The 14076-nt window shown below is 46.4% G+C and overlaps 1 protein-coding gene across 1 annotated transcript; it reads left to right on the top strand.

Annotated features, from left to right (window-relative positions):
- Nucleotides 1-1982: 1982 nt before the first annotated feature.
- On the top strand, nucleotides 1983-12359 carry RABAC1 (Rab acceptor 1). Its single transcript, XM_035117592.3, has 6 exons — nucleotides 1983-2011; nucleotides 5407-5517; nucleotides 6234-6446; nucleotides 7158-7255; nucleotides 8736-8837; nucleotides 11160-12359. The coding sequence occupies exons 2-6, from the start codon at nucleotides 5438-5440 to the stop codon at nucleotides 11246-11248; spliced, it is 582 nt and encodes a 193-aa protein (XP_034973483.2). The 5' UTR covers nucleotides 1983-2011; nucleotides 5407-5437; the 3' UTR covers nucleotides 11249-12359.
- Nucleotides 12360-14076: the final 1717 nt, after the last annotated feature.

Raw genomic sequence — 14076 nt, 5'->3', positions numbered from 1 at the left:
AGAAGACTTAGGGGTGCCAAGTGGCCAGGGGGTTAAGAAAATACAACCTGGCCTGCTCCTGTCTGTCTAATAAAGGACTCATATACAGAAATCAGCCCATGAAGCTTTTTTATGACATGGGGGGGGGGACTTCCGGGAGAGGCAGAAGTTCCCAGGTTCAATCCTTGACAGCCTGGGTTGAAAGGGTTAGGGCTAAGGTGATGGGAAAGACTTCTCCAGGAGAGCTGCTGCCAGTCAGAGCAGACCTACTGAGCTAAACCAGAAGAACAGATAGTTTGGTCTGATAGAAAGAAGCATCCTTTGATCAGCTTTGAGGATTGAACTCAACCAAGTGCAAGCACTTGTGAAACACAGACAATTGCACATTTCATGCCTGCTTAGGCATGCAGCCACTTTCTTCCCTATCCTCTGTAGCTTCACCTCTGGTGATTGTACGCTCCTCAGGGCAAAGACTACCAACAAGGATGGAGCTAAATAAATAAATGATTATCTCAATTGAGTACAAAGGAACTTAATGCTATAAATTAACAGGCCCAACTGAACCATCCCATATTACCTTCTCAGACAGCGTAATCCTATGTTCGTATACTTGGAAGTAAGTCCATCAGTGTTCAGCTCGGCCGAGGTAATGTGCATAAGAGCAGAACCTCTTTGTTTATCGCCACTCTATTTTCATGTGTCTTACAGCCGCAATGTGGGGTCAGGGTGCCCTAAAAGGTGTTTAAAATATTCTATTAAAAAAACAGATAAACAGATAAGATTTGCAAAGCTGAGGGAAGATTAACTACCCCTCCAACAATTAATACAAATACATGTGTGTGACTACAGCTGCAAGAATGTTATTTGCCCCAAAGTGGAAGGATGAAAAGGTCATGAAGAAAGAAGATTGGATACAGAAACTAATGGGGTATTCAGAAATGGCGAAAATTACTGGAAGAGTAAGAAATCGAGATTTCTTTTTAGAAAGGAATGGAAGTGGTTTATTGAGTATTTACAAACAAACTGTAAACAGATCAAGACATTGGCAAGATTGTTGTAAAAAACCTGCCATTTAAAATTTTTATTATTATTATTATTATTATTATTATTATTATTATTATTATTATTGAATTTGTATACCACCCTTCATCCGAAGATAACAGGGTGGTTCAAAACATAAAAATATATGAGATATATTGATGCTCCGTTAACAATATATGAGAACAGATGATTAATTAAAAGAATAAGTTAAGGCAATCTGGAGTATGCAGGAAAGGACGAAAATAAATGTAAGGAACTGCAGAAAGATGGGGAAGCGAGTTGAAATTGAAAATGTTAAAACTTGGTTAAATAATTATTTATTTAATATATATAAATTTAAGCCCAATACAAATAAGGACAAAATGAAATAATTATGCTGCAGAAAGCATGGACATATCAGATATTACAGTATTCTTACAGTATAGATCTGGCTGATATGTGTGTGTGGCATAGCTGTCAAGTTTTCCCTTTTCTCGCGAGGAAGCCTATTCAGCATAAGGGAATTTCCCTTAAAAAAAGGGAGAACTTGACAGCTATGGTGTGTGGCCATATAGGAATCTATCAGAAGGCCTACAGGTTCCCTAGCAAATGAGAAAAAGGTGAGACGTGCGCCAGCCACAAAACAGGCACTAAGCGCGCACACTTAACAGATGCTCTATTGCCGTCTTTGCCACTCCGGTGTCCCACCTAGAGCTTTTGGACTACAACTCCCATCAGCCTCAGCATGCAGCTATGCTAGCTAGGGCTGATGGGAGTTGCAGTTCAAGAATCGGTGGTGGGCGGCAAAGGCAGCTTTGTTACGCCGATGCGGGGAAGGTGGCGCTTCCGCACTCTCCTTCGCCCTCACTCGCTACGGGAGCTGCAGCACGTGAAGACTACATTTCCCAGCATGCTCCCCGTCTCCTGCTAACGTAAACGCGCGTACCTCCCCCTGCCACGCAGCCACGCTCTGCTTCCGGCGAGGAGCTGGACCGGATTCCAAAGGAGGCAGGTGAGTGAACGGGGGGCTCCGCTGTTGCCAGGGGCAACCCTGGATGCAGGGGGAGTCTTGGTCGCAAAGCATCCTCTGGGCCGCTCTCAGGCGGAGGCGCCTGGAAGGGAGCTTTATTTTTTTATTTTTTTGCTAAGCCTGTAGCTCCCCTGTCCCACTTGCAAGTCAGCCAAAAGCTGCTAAAATGTGTGAGACACACCCTATCAGGGCTTTAGCGAGGCAAGGCGTCGTCATCAAGCTGTGCTCAGGGGATTAGTTCCCCACCCTGAGCCGGTAGTAAACCAAATTGGACACCGCTCCTCTCTTCTCTCCTTAAACCTTGCATCTTGGCTAATAAGGAGGCGGACTTCGGTAATATGGCGCCCTGAGCGAGGACAAAATTTGACGTTCCCCCTCCCCAATATTTCTTATTTACCCCTATGTTTACCCGTATAAATATAGGTATTGTTATTAGTAGGCTTCCTCTTGGCTCTGCACCCTGTGCAGCATAGCTGTCAAGTTCTCCCTTTTTTTAAAGGGAAATTCCCTTATGCTGAATAGGCTTCCTCGCGAGAAAAGGGAAAACTTGACAGCTATGCTGTGCAGGAGAACTGCCCAAACTGCCCTAAATCCAGTGCTGACTGCCTTATATTCAGCCAGACCATTGGAGTCCATCTAGCTTAGTATTATTGCCTGTATCGGTGCTGGCAGCTGCTTTCCAGGATTTTCAGGCAGCGGGGGTGGCGGGGGGGGTCATTCCCAGCCCTGCATGAAGATGCTGGGGATTGAAGCTAGAATCAAATAATTTTAGAGTTGGAAGGAACCCTCATGGTCATATGGCAGAACAGCCTTTACTGTCAGAAAGCTCCTCCTGATGTTTTGTTGTAATCTCCCTTCTTGTAACTTGAATTGGTTCGGGTCCTACCCTCTGGAGCAGGAGAGAACAAGCTTGCTCCATCTTCCATGAGATATTCCATAAGCTAGGTGCTTATATATCAGGTGCCTTGGGCCATCTCTGCTGCTAGATTTTGAAAACAGGTTTCCCACCCCAATACTTTGCATCAGAAACCATTATATAATAATAATAATTATTATTTATATCCCACCCATCTGGCTGGATTTCCCCAGCCAATCTGGGTGGCTCCCAACAGAATATGAAAAACACGATGAAGCATCAAACGTTAAAAACTTCCCAAAACACATTAAACACAGTGTACGCGGGTGGTGCTGTGGTTTAAACCACTATGCCGCTTGGACTTGCCGATCAGAAGGTTGGTGGTTTGAGGTCCCGGAGCAGGGTGAGCTCCCGTTGTTAGGTTCCAGCTCCTGCCAACCTAGCCGTTCGAAAGCACGTCAAAGTGCAAGTAGATAAATAGGTACCACTCCGGAAGGTAAACGGCGTTTCCATGCACTGCTCTGGCTTGGCCAGAAGTGACTTAGTCATGCTGGCCACATAACCCGGAAAAACTGTTTGCAGAAGCAGACAAACGCTGGCTCCCTCAGCCTGTAAAGTGAGATGAGGGCCGCAACCCCAGAGTTGTTCATGACTGGACTTAACTGTCAGAGGTCCTTTACCTTTACCTTAAAAGCATAATTAACAAATTAGTTAATTAATTATGTTGTCAGTAATATATCACCCTCCTATTGTGACTCTCCTCTAATCCAACCAGTCTATTTGGTAATACATACCAGTAACTGTTCTGGATTTGCTTAGCACTTTTTTGTGCCAGCTGGCTCCTCTGTACAGGATATATTTGTTTACAGAGCTGTGGGTGGATTTTATAAGGCACTTGGTGGCTAAGTAAGAATTGCAAATTTGCCTCCCGAAAAGTAAAACTGGTCAGATTCTGCTGCTGTGTGGTTTTTGTTGGGTTACCAGCCGAAAACAAAATACACAAGGGGCAGCTATGATTTGTAAAAATTCTGGTGGCTAATGCTCCTTGTATTGGGGAGCAGGATTTAGAGGGGCTACATGCAAGTGAAATAACCCATTAGGAATGATGTATGCATCCCACAATTCCTCACTATTTCAGTACAGTATATCATCTTTCTCTGGGTTTGGTCCCCCCCCCCTTTATAAATGTTCTTTGTGCACTGTCTAATCAAATTACTGAAATCAGAGGGGCTACTGATTTTAAGATTTCTAGGAGTCACTAGGAAGAACTTCCACACTCTGCATAGATGCTCTTATGCCGCCGCCACCACCCCCCTTAGTGGCTAGTAGAAGCTGAATAAATTAAAGAAATTGAGAAGAAATCCTGCAATATTGTTAACTTCCATTATTTTATCCAGGACTCAGAATTCCTCTTTTCTTGTTTTAGAATTTGGGTTAGCTCTGTAGGAATGCTTGTGGGCGTTTGTTTTTTTGCTTTCGAATACAAGCAACCCTGCCATGTTCAGATGAATGTAGCAAAACAGCAGATGTATTGTTGTCCAGGATGCTGTGCCTCATTTCTATACTTTCGCTGGAGTATATTCCCCACAAAGAAGGCTCTCCAGAACCTTCCCCCCCTCACTTTCAGGAAAGTGCCCTGCTTCTGAGCAAGGCATTGCGGGTGAGATCGTCTCAAGAGGACATCTGCACTGTCAACTCTTTGCCACTCTGGCAGCAAATATTTGTTTAAAGCTAACTTCTGAAGGCTTAATGTTTTTGAGTAACAGTTGCCGGAAGCCACAGGAGCAGTGGGTTCTCAGGTCCTGCTTTTCAGGTTTCACACAGACATCTGGTTGGCCACTGTGAGAACAGGATGCTGGACTAGATGGGCCATTGGCCTGCTCCAGAAGGCTCTTCCTATGCTCATATGTGGTTCTTAAGCAAATCAGATGTGAAATTGCTGATCTTCTTAACAGACACATGTAACATGTCCCTAAGATCAGCCTCCACACTTGAGGACTGGAAAGCAGCCAAAGGAGCATCATAAAATTTTATTTTGCCTGGGTTTATAATGTGTGAAGGAAATCAGCCCTGAGTGCTCCCTGGAAGGACAGATCGTGAAGCTGAGGCTCCAATACTTTGGCCACCTCATGAGAAGAGAAGAATCCTTGGAAAAGACCCTGATGTTGGGAAAGATGGAGGGCACTAGGAGAAGGGGACGTCAGAGGACAAGATGGTTGGACAGTGTTCTCGAAGCTACGAACATGAGTTTGACCAAACTGCGGGAGGCAGTGCAAGACAGGAGTGCCTGGCGTGCTCTGGTCCATGGGGTCACGAAGAGTCGGACACGACTAAACGACTAAACAACAACAACAACAAATAATGTGTGAAGTGCCCTTTAGATTTTACATCCTAAACCAGCAATGGTCTTCTTTCCTAACTTTCTCTGGACAGCACTCTGATCTCAATACGTGTCTCAATACCGCCGCCAGCTTCTGAGTGTTACACCTGACTCTCTCCCTCTTCTCCTATCTCTCTGTAGCGCTGCCTTCTCTGTAATTGACCGAAGCACAATGGCAAGCAAAACAGGACCTGAGCATCTCTTCAACCCTGCCACTGAAATGGAGACAGCAGGGACGGTGTTGGGCACCAAGTAAGGAGCTGGGAGGGGGCGGGGAGCCCCTTAAATGGGATTGAGCATTATCGTTTTAAGATTGGGGTGAGGAACTGTGGCCCACAGCCCAAATCATGCCTAGTCGTTTGGACAGGCCCTGCAGCCTTTCCTGGGCATTGCCACTCCTTGGGGGTGGTCCAAACAGGACCATGGCAGCAGCACCTTCTGAAATGGCTGCTTTTGGCACCAGCAGAAGCAGGAGGTAGGCCGAGCAGTGCAAGCATTGGAGAAGTGGTGGTTTCCCAATGAGCTTGTGACTGCTGCTCAGCTGAGCGGGGCGGAGAGATAAGTCTTCCTCATGTTCCCCATCTCCTACTGCCCACTGAATTGGAAACAGCTGAGCAGTGGTAAAGAGGAGCTGTGTTTGTGTCTTCTGCTGTGTGTAAGGGTCATGTGTACATGAGGGTGTGCAGTGGCCTTCCCATTAGGGCTGTTTCAATATCATTGAAACATTGCGAGCTCCAGCTACGCACCCTTTGGACACACCCACTGCCTGCGTCTGGCTCCTTGGAAGGTTGGCTCCAAAGGAATGCAGCCCTTGTCTTGAGAGCAGGTTCTCCCATCCCTGCTCCAGCAAAGAAGGCTGCTGGCTCAGTCCTGGGCCTCTTCTTTTGGAGTTGGGGGCGGGGTGTGTGGCTCTTGTGATTTGCCCCTCTTCTCACTCCCTGTTCTCCTGGCCTCCCCTCCCTCCCCAGGATCAACATCCCAGCTCTCCTGCCCCAAGGACCCGCCAAGGAGTGGTTGGATCAGCGCCGGGCCACCATCCGGCCCTGGGCCAACTTCATCGACCAGCGGCGCTTTGGGAAGCCTCGGAATTTCGGGGAGCTCTGCAAGCGGCTGGTGCGCAACGTGGAATATTTTCAGAGCAACTATGTCTTTGTCTTTCTGGGACTCATCGTCTATTGCCTGTGAGTGGGGTTTTGAGGGTGTAGGAAGGAACCCTGTTAACTTTGAGGACGTCACCGAGCATGCACAGAGCTGCATTTTGTCCCATAGCTGGGATAAGCCACAGAAGCTGGTCTCGGGAAGGCTGCAACCTTTAAACAGTTAGAACAGGGATGGAGACCCTGCGGCCCTCAAGATGTGGCAATATCCCTTCTGACAGAGCAATTTTTTGTTTGTTTGTGATGATACTGAGGTGTCATTGGAATAAAGAATGGAGAGAGCAGCGAAGAAGTTGCATGTTTGCCCTGAAGCAGTAGATTGTATGTTGATGACATACAAATAGAGATAGACAAATAGTCAAAGTTAGCATGTCAGAGAGGAGGATTCAGGTTAGCATTTTCCTTGATTTTTTTTGGGTGGGGAGAGGGGAGAGCATTCAGTCTAGAACGTTTATTTCACTTTTCAAAGGAGCATTTAGACATTCAGTTCTGCCACCTGCGATATGAAACAGTAGCTCTCAGAAGCAGACAAATAACAAGGAGGATCTGCAAGCAGGTTGGCTTTAGCTCTTATGCAGAATTCTGCTGCTTATGTGTCACTGAGGAATATTGTGTAATGTCCCAAAGCCAGGAACCCTTTTATGATTATTATTGTGATTTGGGGAGAAGGTTGGATGATCCATGATCTTTCTTGATGCTTCTAAACCCACTGGCCTTCTCTCTGTGCCCTGGTAGTATCACGTCTCCACTGCTCCTGATTGCGCTTGCTGTCTTCTTTGGAGCCTGTTACATCATCTACCTGAAGACCCAGCAGTCACAACTTGTTGTCTTTGGTACGTAGAGGGAGGCTGGCATTGACAAGCTGTGTGTGATAGGCAAAATTTATACCAGTGCAATAGATTGCATGCGGATTATGTGCCACCACGGTCACTGAAGCCATAACATTGCCCGTTTTTTTCTATGTTTCTCTACAGCCACCCACTAACCTTGTTTTCTGAGTGGCTTATGGCATAAAACAATGACATACAGTCAAAACAGTCCGCGGGCAGGTAGGGTTTCAGCCTGCGTACCAGATGGAGCTGGTAGACAGCTGCCCTTGTAATATAAAAACAAAAACCTGCAGCATAGAAAAGAATAAAAGCAGTGTTTCAGAATGCTAAAAACACAGGTTTCTAAAAAGCCTGGGAAATGAAAGTGTCTTCACCTGGTGCCAAAATAACCATAAGTAAGACATTCCCAATGGGACATGGGTGGCGCTGTGGTCTAAACCACAGAGCCTAGGGCTTTCCGATCTGAAGGTCGGTGGTTCGAATCCCCGCAACGGGGTGACCTCCCATTGCTCGGTCCCAGCTCCTGCCCACCTAGCATTTTGAAAGCATGTCAAACTGCAAGTAGATAAATAGGTACCACTACAGTGGGAAGGTAAACGGCGTTTCCGTGTGCTGCTCTGGTTCGCCAGAAGCGGCTTTGTCATGCTGCCCACATGACCTGGAAGCTGTACACTGGCCCCCTCGGCCAATAATGTGAGTTGAGCGCCGCAACCTCAGAGTCAGTCACGACTGGACCTAATGGTCAGGGGTCCCTTTACCTTTACCATTAAGACATTCCCACAGCTGGAGGGGCACCACTGCAAGGCCCTGTCTCTGGTAGCCACCTGTTTCACTTCATTTAGCGGGCGTACCTGGAGCAGGACCTCTGAAAATGTTACACTCATAGAATTGTAGAGTTGGAAGGGACCACAAGGGTCATCCAGTCCATCACCCATGACCCCGAGATTAAGTCTCTTCTGACTGAACTATCCCGGCATAGGACTCGGGTAGGTACATTGGGGAGAAGGCGATCTTCCAGGGATCTTTACCAGTTGCTGGGAATCTTAAGCGGGAGGAGTGCTGCTGTGCTCATGTCATGAATAGAGAAGAGGCAGTTCTTGGCCATGTGATTCGGACACCCCGGCCCCTTATGTGAACGACACTTCTTGAAGCTCTCTCATGCCTTGAAGCGTCCTTGAAGGTTGCAGCTCCCAGAGTAGCCACCAGGTGGCGGTGCATCAACAATACAGTAATGCAATTATTGGCGAATGCCCTTTCCTTGCTAGGCTCCAACCCTGTAGTTTGTAGCTAGACAGAGTAGACCATAGAATGATTGGCGTCTTGTATTCATTTGCAGTAATCAGGCAAAACTCTGTTGTCGGGCCGGTGGTCGGTGTACACAGGTAACCGGGGCTTCTAGCTTTGTCTCGAAAGGCCTCGGGAGTTAGAGCGTGAGCCCAGTATTCCTGCCCTCTGTATTCTCACCCAACCTCTTTTTCTTTAGGGCGGGAGCTCAGCACAGCCCACCAATACGGCCTGGCTGGGGGTGTCTCCTTTCCATTCTTCTGGCTGGCGGGAGCCGGCTCTGCTGTCTTCTGGGTGCTGGGTAAGTGAACAGCCACATTCCAGCTGTGAGACACAAACCACCTTCCATTTCTGGGTAATAAAATAGAAGGGGTGTGTGTCTTCTCTTGTTTCCTGGAAATCTGGGAGACAGTCCACAGCTTGCACAAACACCAAGTTGTAAAGTGTTCCTGTGGAGTTACTCGGGAGGAGAGCTTTCCCTCCTGCACCGCTCATAACTGCATGTGCCACAATGCATCCTGTGCTCTCTGAAAAATGAATCAGTTCTTCAGGAAGAAAAGCTAAATTCTGTGATGTACATAACTTAGGCAGATGTGGTTGCATTACATAATAGCCTCTTAGTTTGCATAATTTAGTCTGCTTTTGCTAGTCAGGAGTTGCTGTGCATAATAACAATAGTAATAATTTGTTATTTATACCCTGCCCATCTGGCTGGGTTTCCCCAAGCTGCTCTGGGTGGCTCCCAACAGAATTAAAAGCACAATAAAACCTTAAACATTTTAAAATTTCCCTAAACAGGGCTGCCTTCGATAATAATAATAATAATAATAATAATAATAATAATAATAATAATATATGTATGTATGTATACCCCGCCCATCTGGCTGTGTTTCCCCCAGCACTCTGGGCGGCTCCCAACAAAAGATTAAAAATACATTAAAACAGATGTCCTCTAAAAGTCAGATAATTGTTTATTTCCTTGACATCTGAGGGGAGGGCATTCCACAGGGCGGGCACCACTACCAAGAAGTTCCTCTGCCTAATTCCCTGTAACCTCACGTCTCACAGTGAAGGAACTACCAGAAGGCCCTCAGAGCTGGACCTCAGTGTCTGGGCTGAACGATGGGGGTGGAGACACTCCTTCAGGTATACTGGACCGAGGCCGTTGAGGGCTTTAAAGGTCAGCACCAACACTTTGAATTGTGCTCAGAAACGTACTGGGAGCCAATGTAGGTCTTTCAGGATCGGTGTTATATGGTCTTGGTGGCCACTCCCTGTAATTAGTCTAGCTGCCGCAAGGCACTAATGCAGGACACTAATGCCTTGTTCTAGAAATCTGTTCAGCACTGTTTGACTTCTTAGATGTGATACTGGAAGCTTGTTTTTAAGAGGTGCAACCTGAGAATCTCAGGATGCCGGGTGTGTGCGTTACCTGCACCTACAAGTTGCAGAATACACGAAGCCTTGATTATTGGCTGTCTGCTTGTCAGGCTTCTCAGCTGACACTCATATTTTGCAAGGTCTGTGTTTTGATCATATTCATGGGCTTCTGTTTACTGTTGCCCCTCCCAACCCAGCTCAAATTTAGCCCACAGCCTTGTACAGTTTAGCCGCACTTGCTGCACCATTATTTGTGGCCTTACATGAGTTCAGGGGCCCTGCCATGTGACCCTGATCCCCCCCCCTCCTTTTTTGGCATTGTGGAGCAGATCATGGGATGGGGTTGAAAAAGGAGCAGAGCTCTGTGGTTTTCTCTTGAAAGAGGTGTATACCTAATTAATAAGGTGTAAAACTAATTCACCTTATGTTCTCCAGGCAAGAGGACAGTAAAAAGAAACGAAACGGAAGGATCTGCCCCTGTTAACTTTCCCGGTCAGAAAGTGTAGTTCTGCGGGCTGTGGGCTGACCTAAACCATCAAAGCAAATAATAATAATAATAATAATAATAATAATAATAATAATAATAATAACAACAACAATAATAATATATGTAAGTTGGTGTACCACATTCTGCCTTAGTCAGTTCTTGCAAAAAACAAAACTATACAGTGGGAAGATAATTCCCATGTTGCAGAAAATCTGCTTCTGTGAACTATTTCCAATTTTCCGACAGCATCTCATGCCATTCCTGTGCCACCCCTTGCCATTTTCAGTGTCATTTGCACAGGAAAAAAGCTCATTTGAGTTAAGCCTACTATGTGAACAATATCTGAAAAGGAAACTGTATTGATGAGAATAGTGCTGGCATAATGGGTGGGTGGCAGCATTACATTGTTCTGTTGCATTTTTGCATTCTATTGGAAGCTGCCCAGAATGGCTGTGGCAACTCAGGCAGATGTGTGGGGTACAAACAAATAATAATAATAATAATAATAATAATAATAATAATAATAATAATACTACTTCCAGGTGGGGATTCCAGGTCTTCCATCCCACTCTCTTACCTACTTTGTAAGTGTGACTCTCTTACCTACTTTGGCTCCTTTCTCTCCCTCCCCACAAGCCCAAGGTGCCCTTAGCAGCTGCAGAGGAGACAGAGAGCGTGTCAGAGTCCCATCACTGTGGAAAGAGAACTAACCTGACCTTTTTGCTTCCTCCCTGTCTGGTCTGCCGCCCCCTGCAGGTGCCACCTTGGTAGTTATTGGTTCACATGCCGCCTTCCATGAATTGGAATCACCCGAGACCGATGAGCTGCAGATGGAGCCTGTGTGAATGGTCTGGGGGCAGCCACGTGTCCTTCGCCCCCTATATCGCTGTTACCCTGTCCTGTGTAAATACCGCTGCTACTTCATTCCATTGCCATGTGCCGTGTCCTTCCTTCCCCAAGAGACTGGCTTTGAGGCTCTCTCCAGATCTTAGAAACCCTTGATGGTCTCCCTACTTTTTTGGGGGGGGGCTGTTTCCCACCCCTCACCTCCCTATTCCTCCCCCCCTGCCCTGAATTCCCAATGACCTCGCCCTTGGGTTTTCCCATCCCAGGCACGTGATAAGGCCGTGTCCAGGACTCTCAGCCTTCCTGAGATTATTTAACTCCTGTTACACTTCACCCAGTAGCCGGGCCTTGGAGGCCTTCCAGAGCAGCTTTTAGTTCAGCCTCCTTTTATCTTCTGGCGGTAACATTAAAGAAGCAGAAGTGTTAATTGGAATGTCCTCCAAGTACTTACTGTGCTCTGCCCAAGAGGTCACAGGAACACACAGTGTGTGTTGATACACGACAGCTCCTTCGTTTCACTGGCTTGCTTTGAGGCTGGCTGTCAGTGGCCGTCGGAAATGCGAGCAGAGAGGCCTCTTGTCATTGCTGCTCGGAGTTGACAGTGGATTAACCACCAAAATAAAAATTATAAAAATCAAAACTCCAAAGTCTACAGTCAGGGCAAAAAACAACAACCCCACAACCTAATTCCGTACACGTGGCACCATGAATCATCCAGATTCTCCACATTTTTGAGTGCTTTGGTCTGGCAGATGAGTCAGAATAATTCGTTTGGTTTGATTGTGGCCCTACCATGGCCAAAGATAATTTAAAATGCATGTGAGCTGCCCTGCCCTTTTTTTGCTCCTTAGCGCTTGATAGCACAGTATGCAACATTATTGCCAAGCTTTACAAGTCTCTCTATGTATTTGTATTTACATCCTATTTTATCCCCCAATGACTAATGGAATAGCAACACCCTTTCTTAATGTTACAGGTTCTGTGCAATTTTAACTCCCACCCCCCAAGCAATTATTCATCCATTTGGAAATTGCAAGGGCTCTTAATACTATGCTGTTTACAAGTGATTCATATTCTGGGAGCACTTAATAAATTCCAGGTTAAGATTGACTGTTAATTCTGTTCATTTCAACCGGGCTTCTCCAGAATTTCACATTGGAGGTGGTCCGGGGTGTGTGTGTCTCTCTCTAGGTCACAGAGACGAGGGAGCAAATTTGCTTTCTGTTGCTCCAGAGCAGCCTTGGGCAACCTGGTGTGCCCTCCAGATGTTGATGGACTACAGCTCCCAACTCAGGTGGGAGTTGTAGTCCAGCAACATCTGGAGGGCACCAGGTTACCCAAAGCTGCCCCAGAGCAACGAGTTTAAATTGCAAGGGGATTTCACATGCTCTCCAGTTTCTATTTCAGTGAAAGACTGAATCTAGTCAGATCAGACTGAATTGGGAGGTGGTGGAGACTATTTCATTAGACATTTTCAAGGCAAGGCTATATGTTGTAGCAGGATATCTCCTTAGTGATATGTTGGACTTAGTGGGTTGGACTCAATGCCTTTTAAGGTCCTTTCTAATTATCTGATTCTCACATCATACTAGAACTTCAGGTCTCTTACTGGAGTCGAGTGGCAGTAAATTCAGGATGGACGAAAACACAATCTGCTTCACACGGTGCATAGCTACGGAACTCACTACCACAAGATGTGGCGATGGCCATCACTTCCCATGACTTTTAAAGGGGAATAGAATAGTTAACAGAGGAGGGGGAGTCTGCATTCATACATGCTAATGGTAACATCAGTTTTCCAAGTGCCTTCTACACATCAGAAGGAAGCATCCACAGGCTTGCAAAAACCCTAGGTTTGCAGCAGAGTAAAAGCAAATACAGTCGTACCTCGGGTTACGAACACCTCGGGTTACGAACTCCACAAACCTGGAAGCATTTTCGCCGCGCGTGCATTCTGCACATGCTCAAAGCGTGAAAATCGCAGAAATTGCGCTTTGCGCATGTGGAAAATGGCGCTTCGGGTTATGACCATTTTGGGTCACGAACTGCGACCCGGAACGGATCGTGTTCGTAACCTGAGGTACCACTGTATTGTATTTCGAGGAGAAATGAAACCCTAAACAGCTTGCGAAGCAAGCATGCTCAGTGCTGACGCTGGGAGGGTGAGATGAAATTGAGCATCCTGGCTGGAACAGAGTGACTTGCTGGCTGGAACCTTGAGCAGGAACACTCAGTGCTGCAACACTTTGTTGCAGGATTCCCTTGCCACCTGCCTGTTAGCCATTGTACTGAAATAGAAACTGACAAGAAGGCACTGAATCCCAGTTGCTACAGCCATGCAACTGGAAGGAAGGACTCTTGCTCTCACACCTTGCATTGTGGGATTCCTAGGATCATCTAGCTGGAAGCAGGAGGGTGAATTGAGTGGACCTTTGGGCTGATGCAGCAGGACGGTTCCTGTTCACTGCATCACACAACATTGCCATGTGTATGCTGTCAGAGGTTGTCACCTCGAAACACGTTGATTGCGAAGTCTTTATTTTGAGATACGGACTGCATGGATGAAAGTTGCTTCCCTGCCCTAAATGCAGGGCAGCCCAAGATACCCTGCTGTTTTTCAAGTCACATTTGCTGAGATTAAAACTGGCTTTCTTGTTGAAGCCTCAAACAGACATCAGTCTTAAAATGGATTTTCAGAGGTAGCAGACTTAATAAATTAGGACAGCTCGCCTAGGTCTTAACGTAGCTTTCAGGTCACACCTGAAGATGCTAGAATGAAGAAACACGAATGACAGATTCCTCCCCCCCTTAATATATGTATATCCAG

Source organism: Zootoca vivipara, chromosome 6 (assembly GCF_965207765.1).
Source record: "Zootoca vivipara chromosome 6, rZooViv2.hap1.1, whole genome shotgun sequence".
Classification (NCBI taxonomy): domain Eukaryota; kingdom Metazoa; phylum Chordata; class Lepidosauria; order Squamata; family Lacertidae; genus Zootoca; species Zootoca vivipara.
The sequence above is the reverse complement of the archived record's forward strand: the minus strand, read 5'-3'. Positions and strand labels throughout refer to the sequence as shown.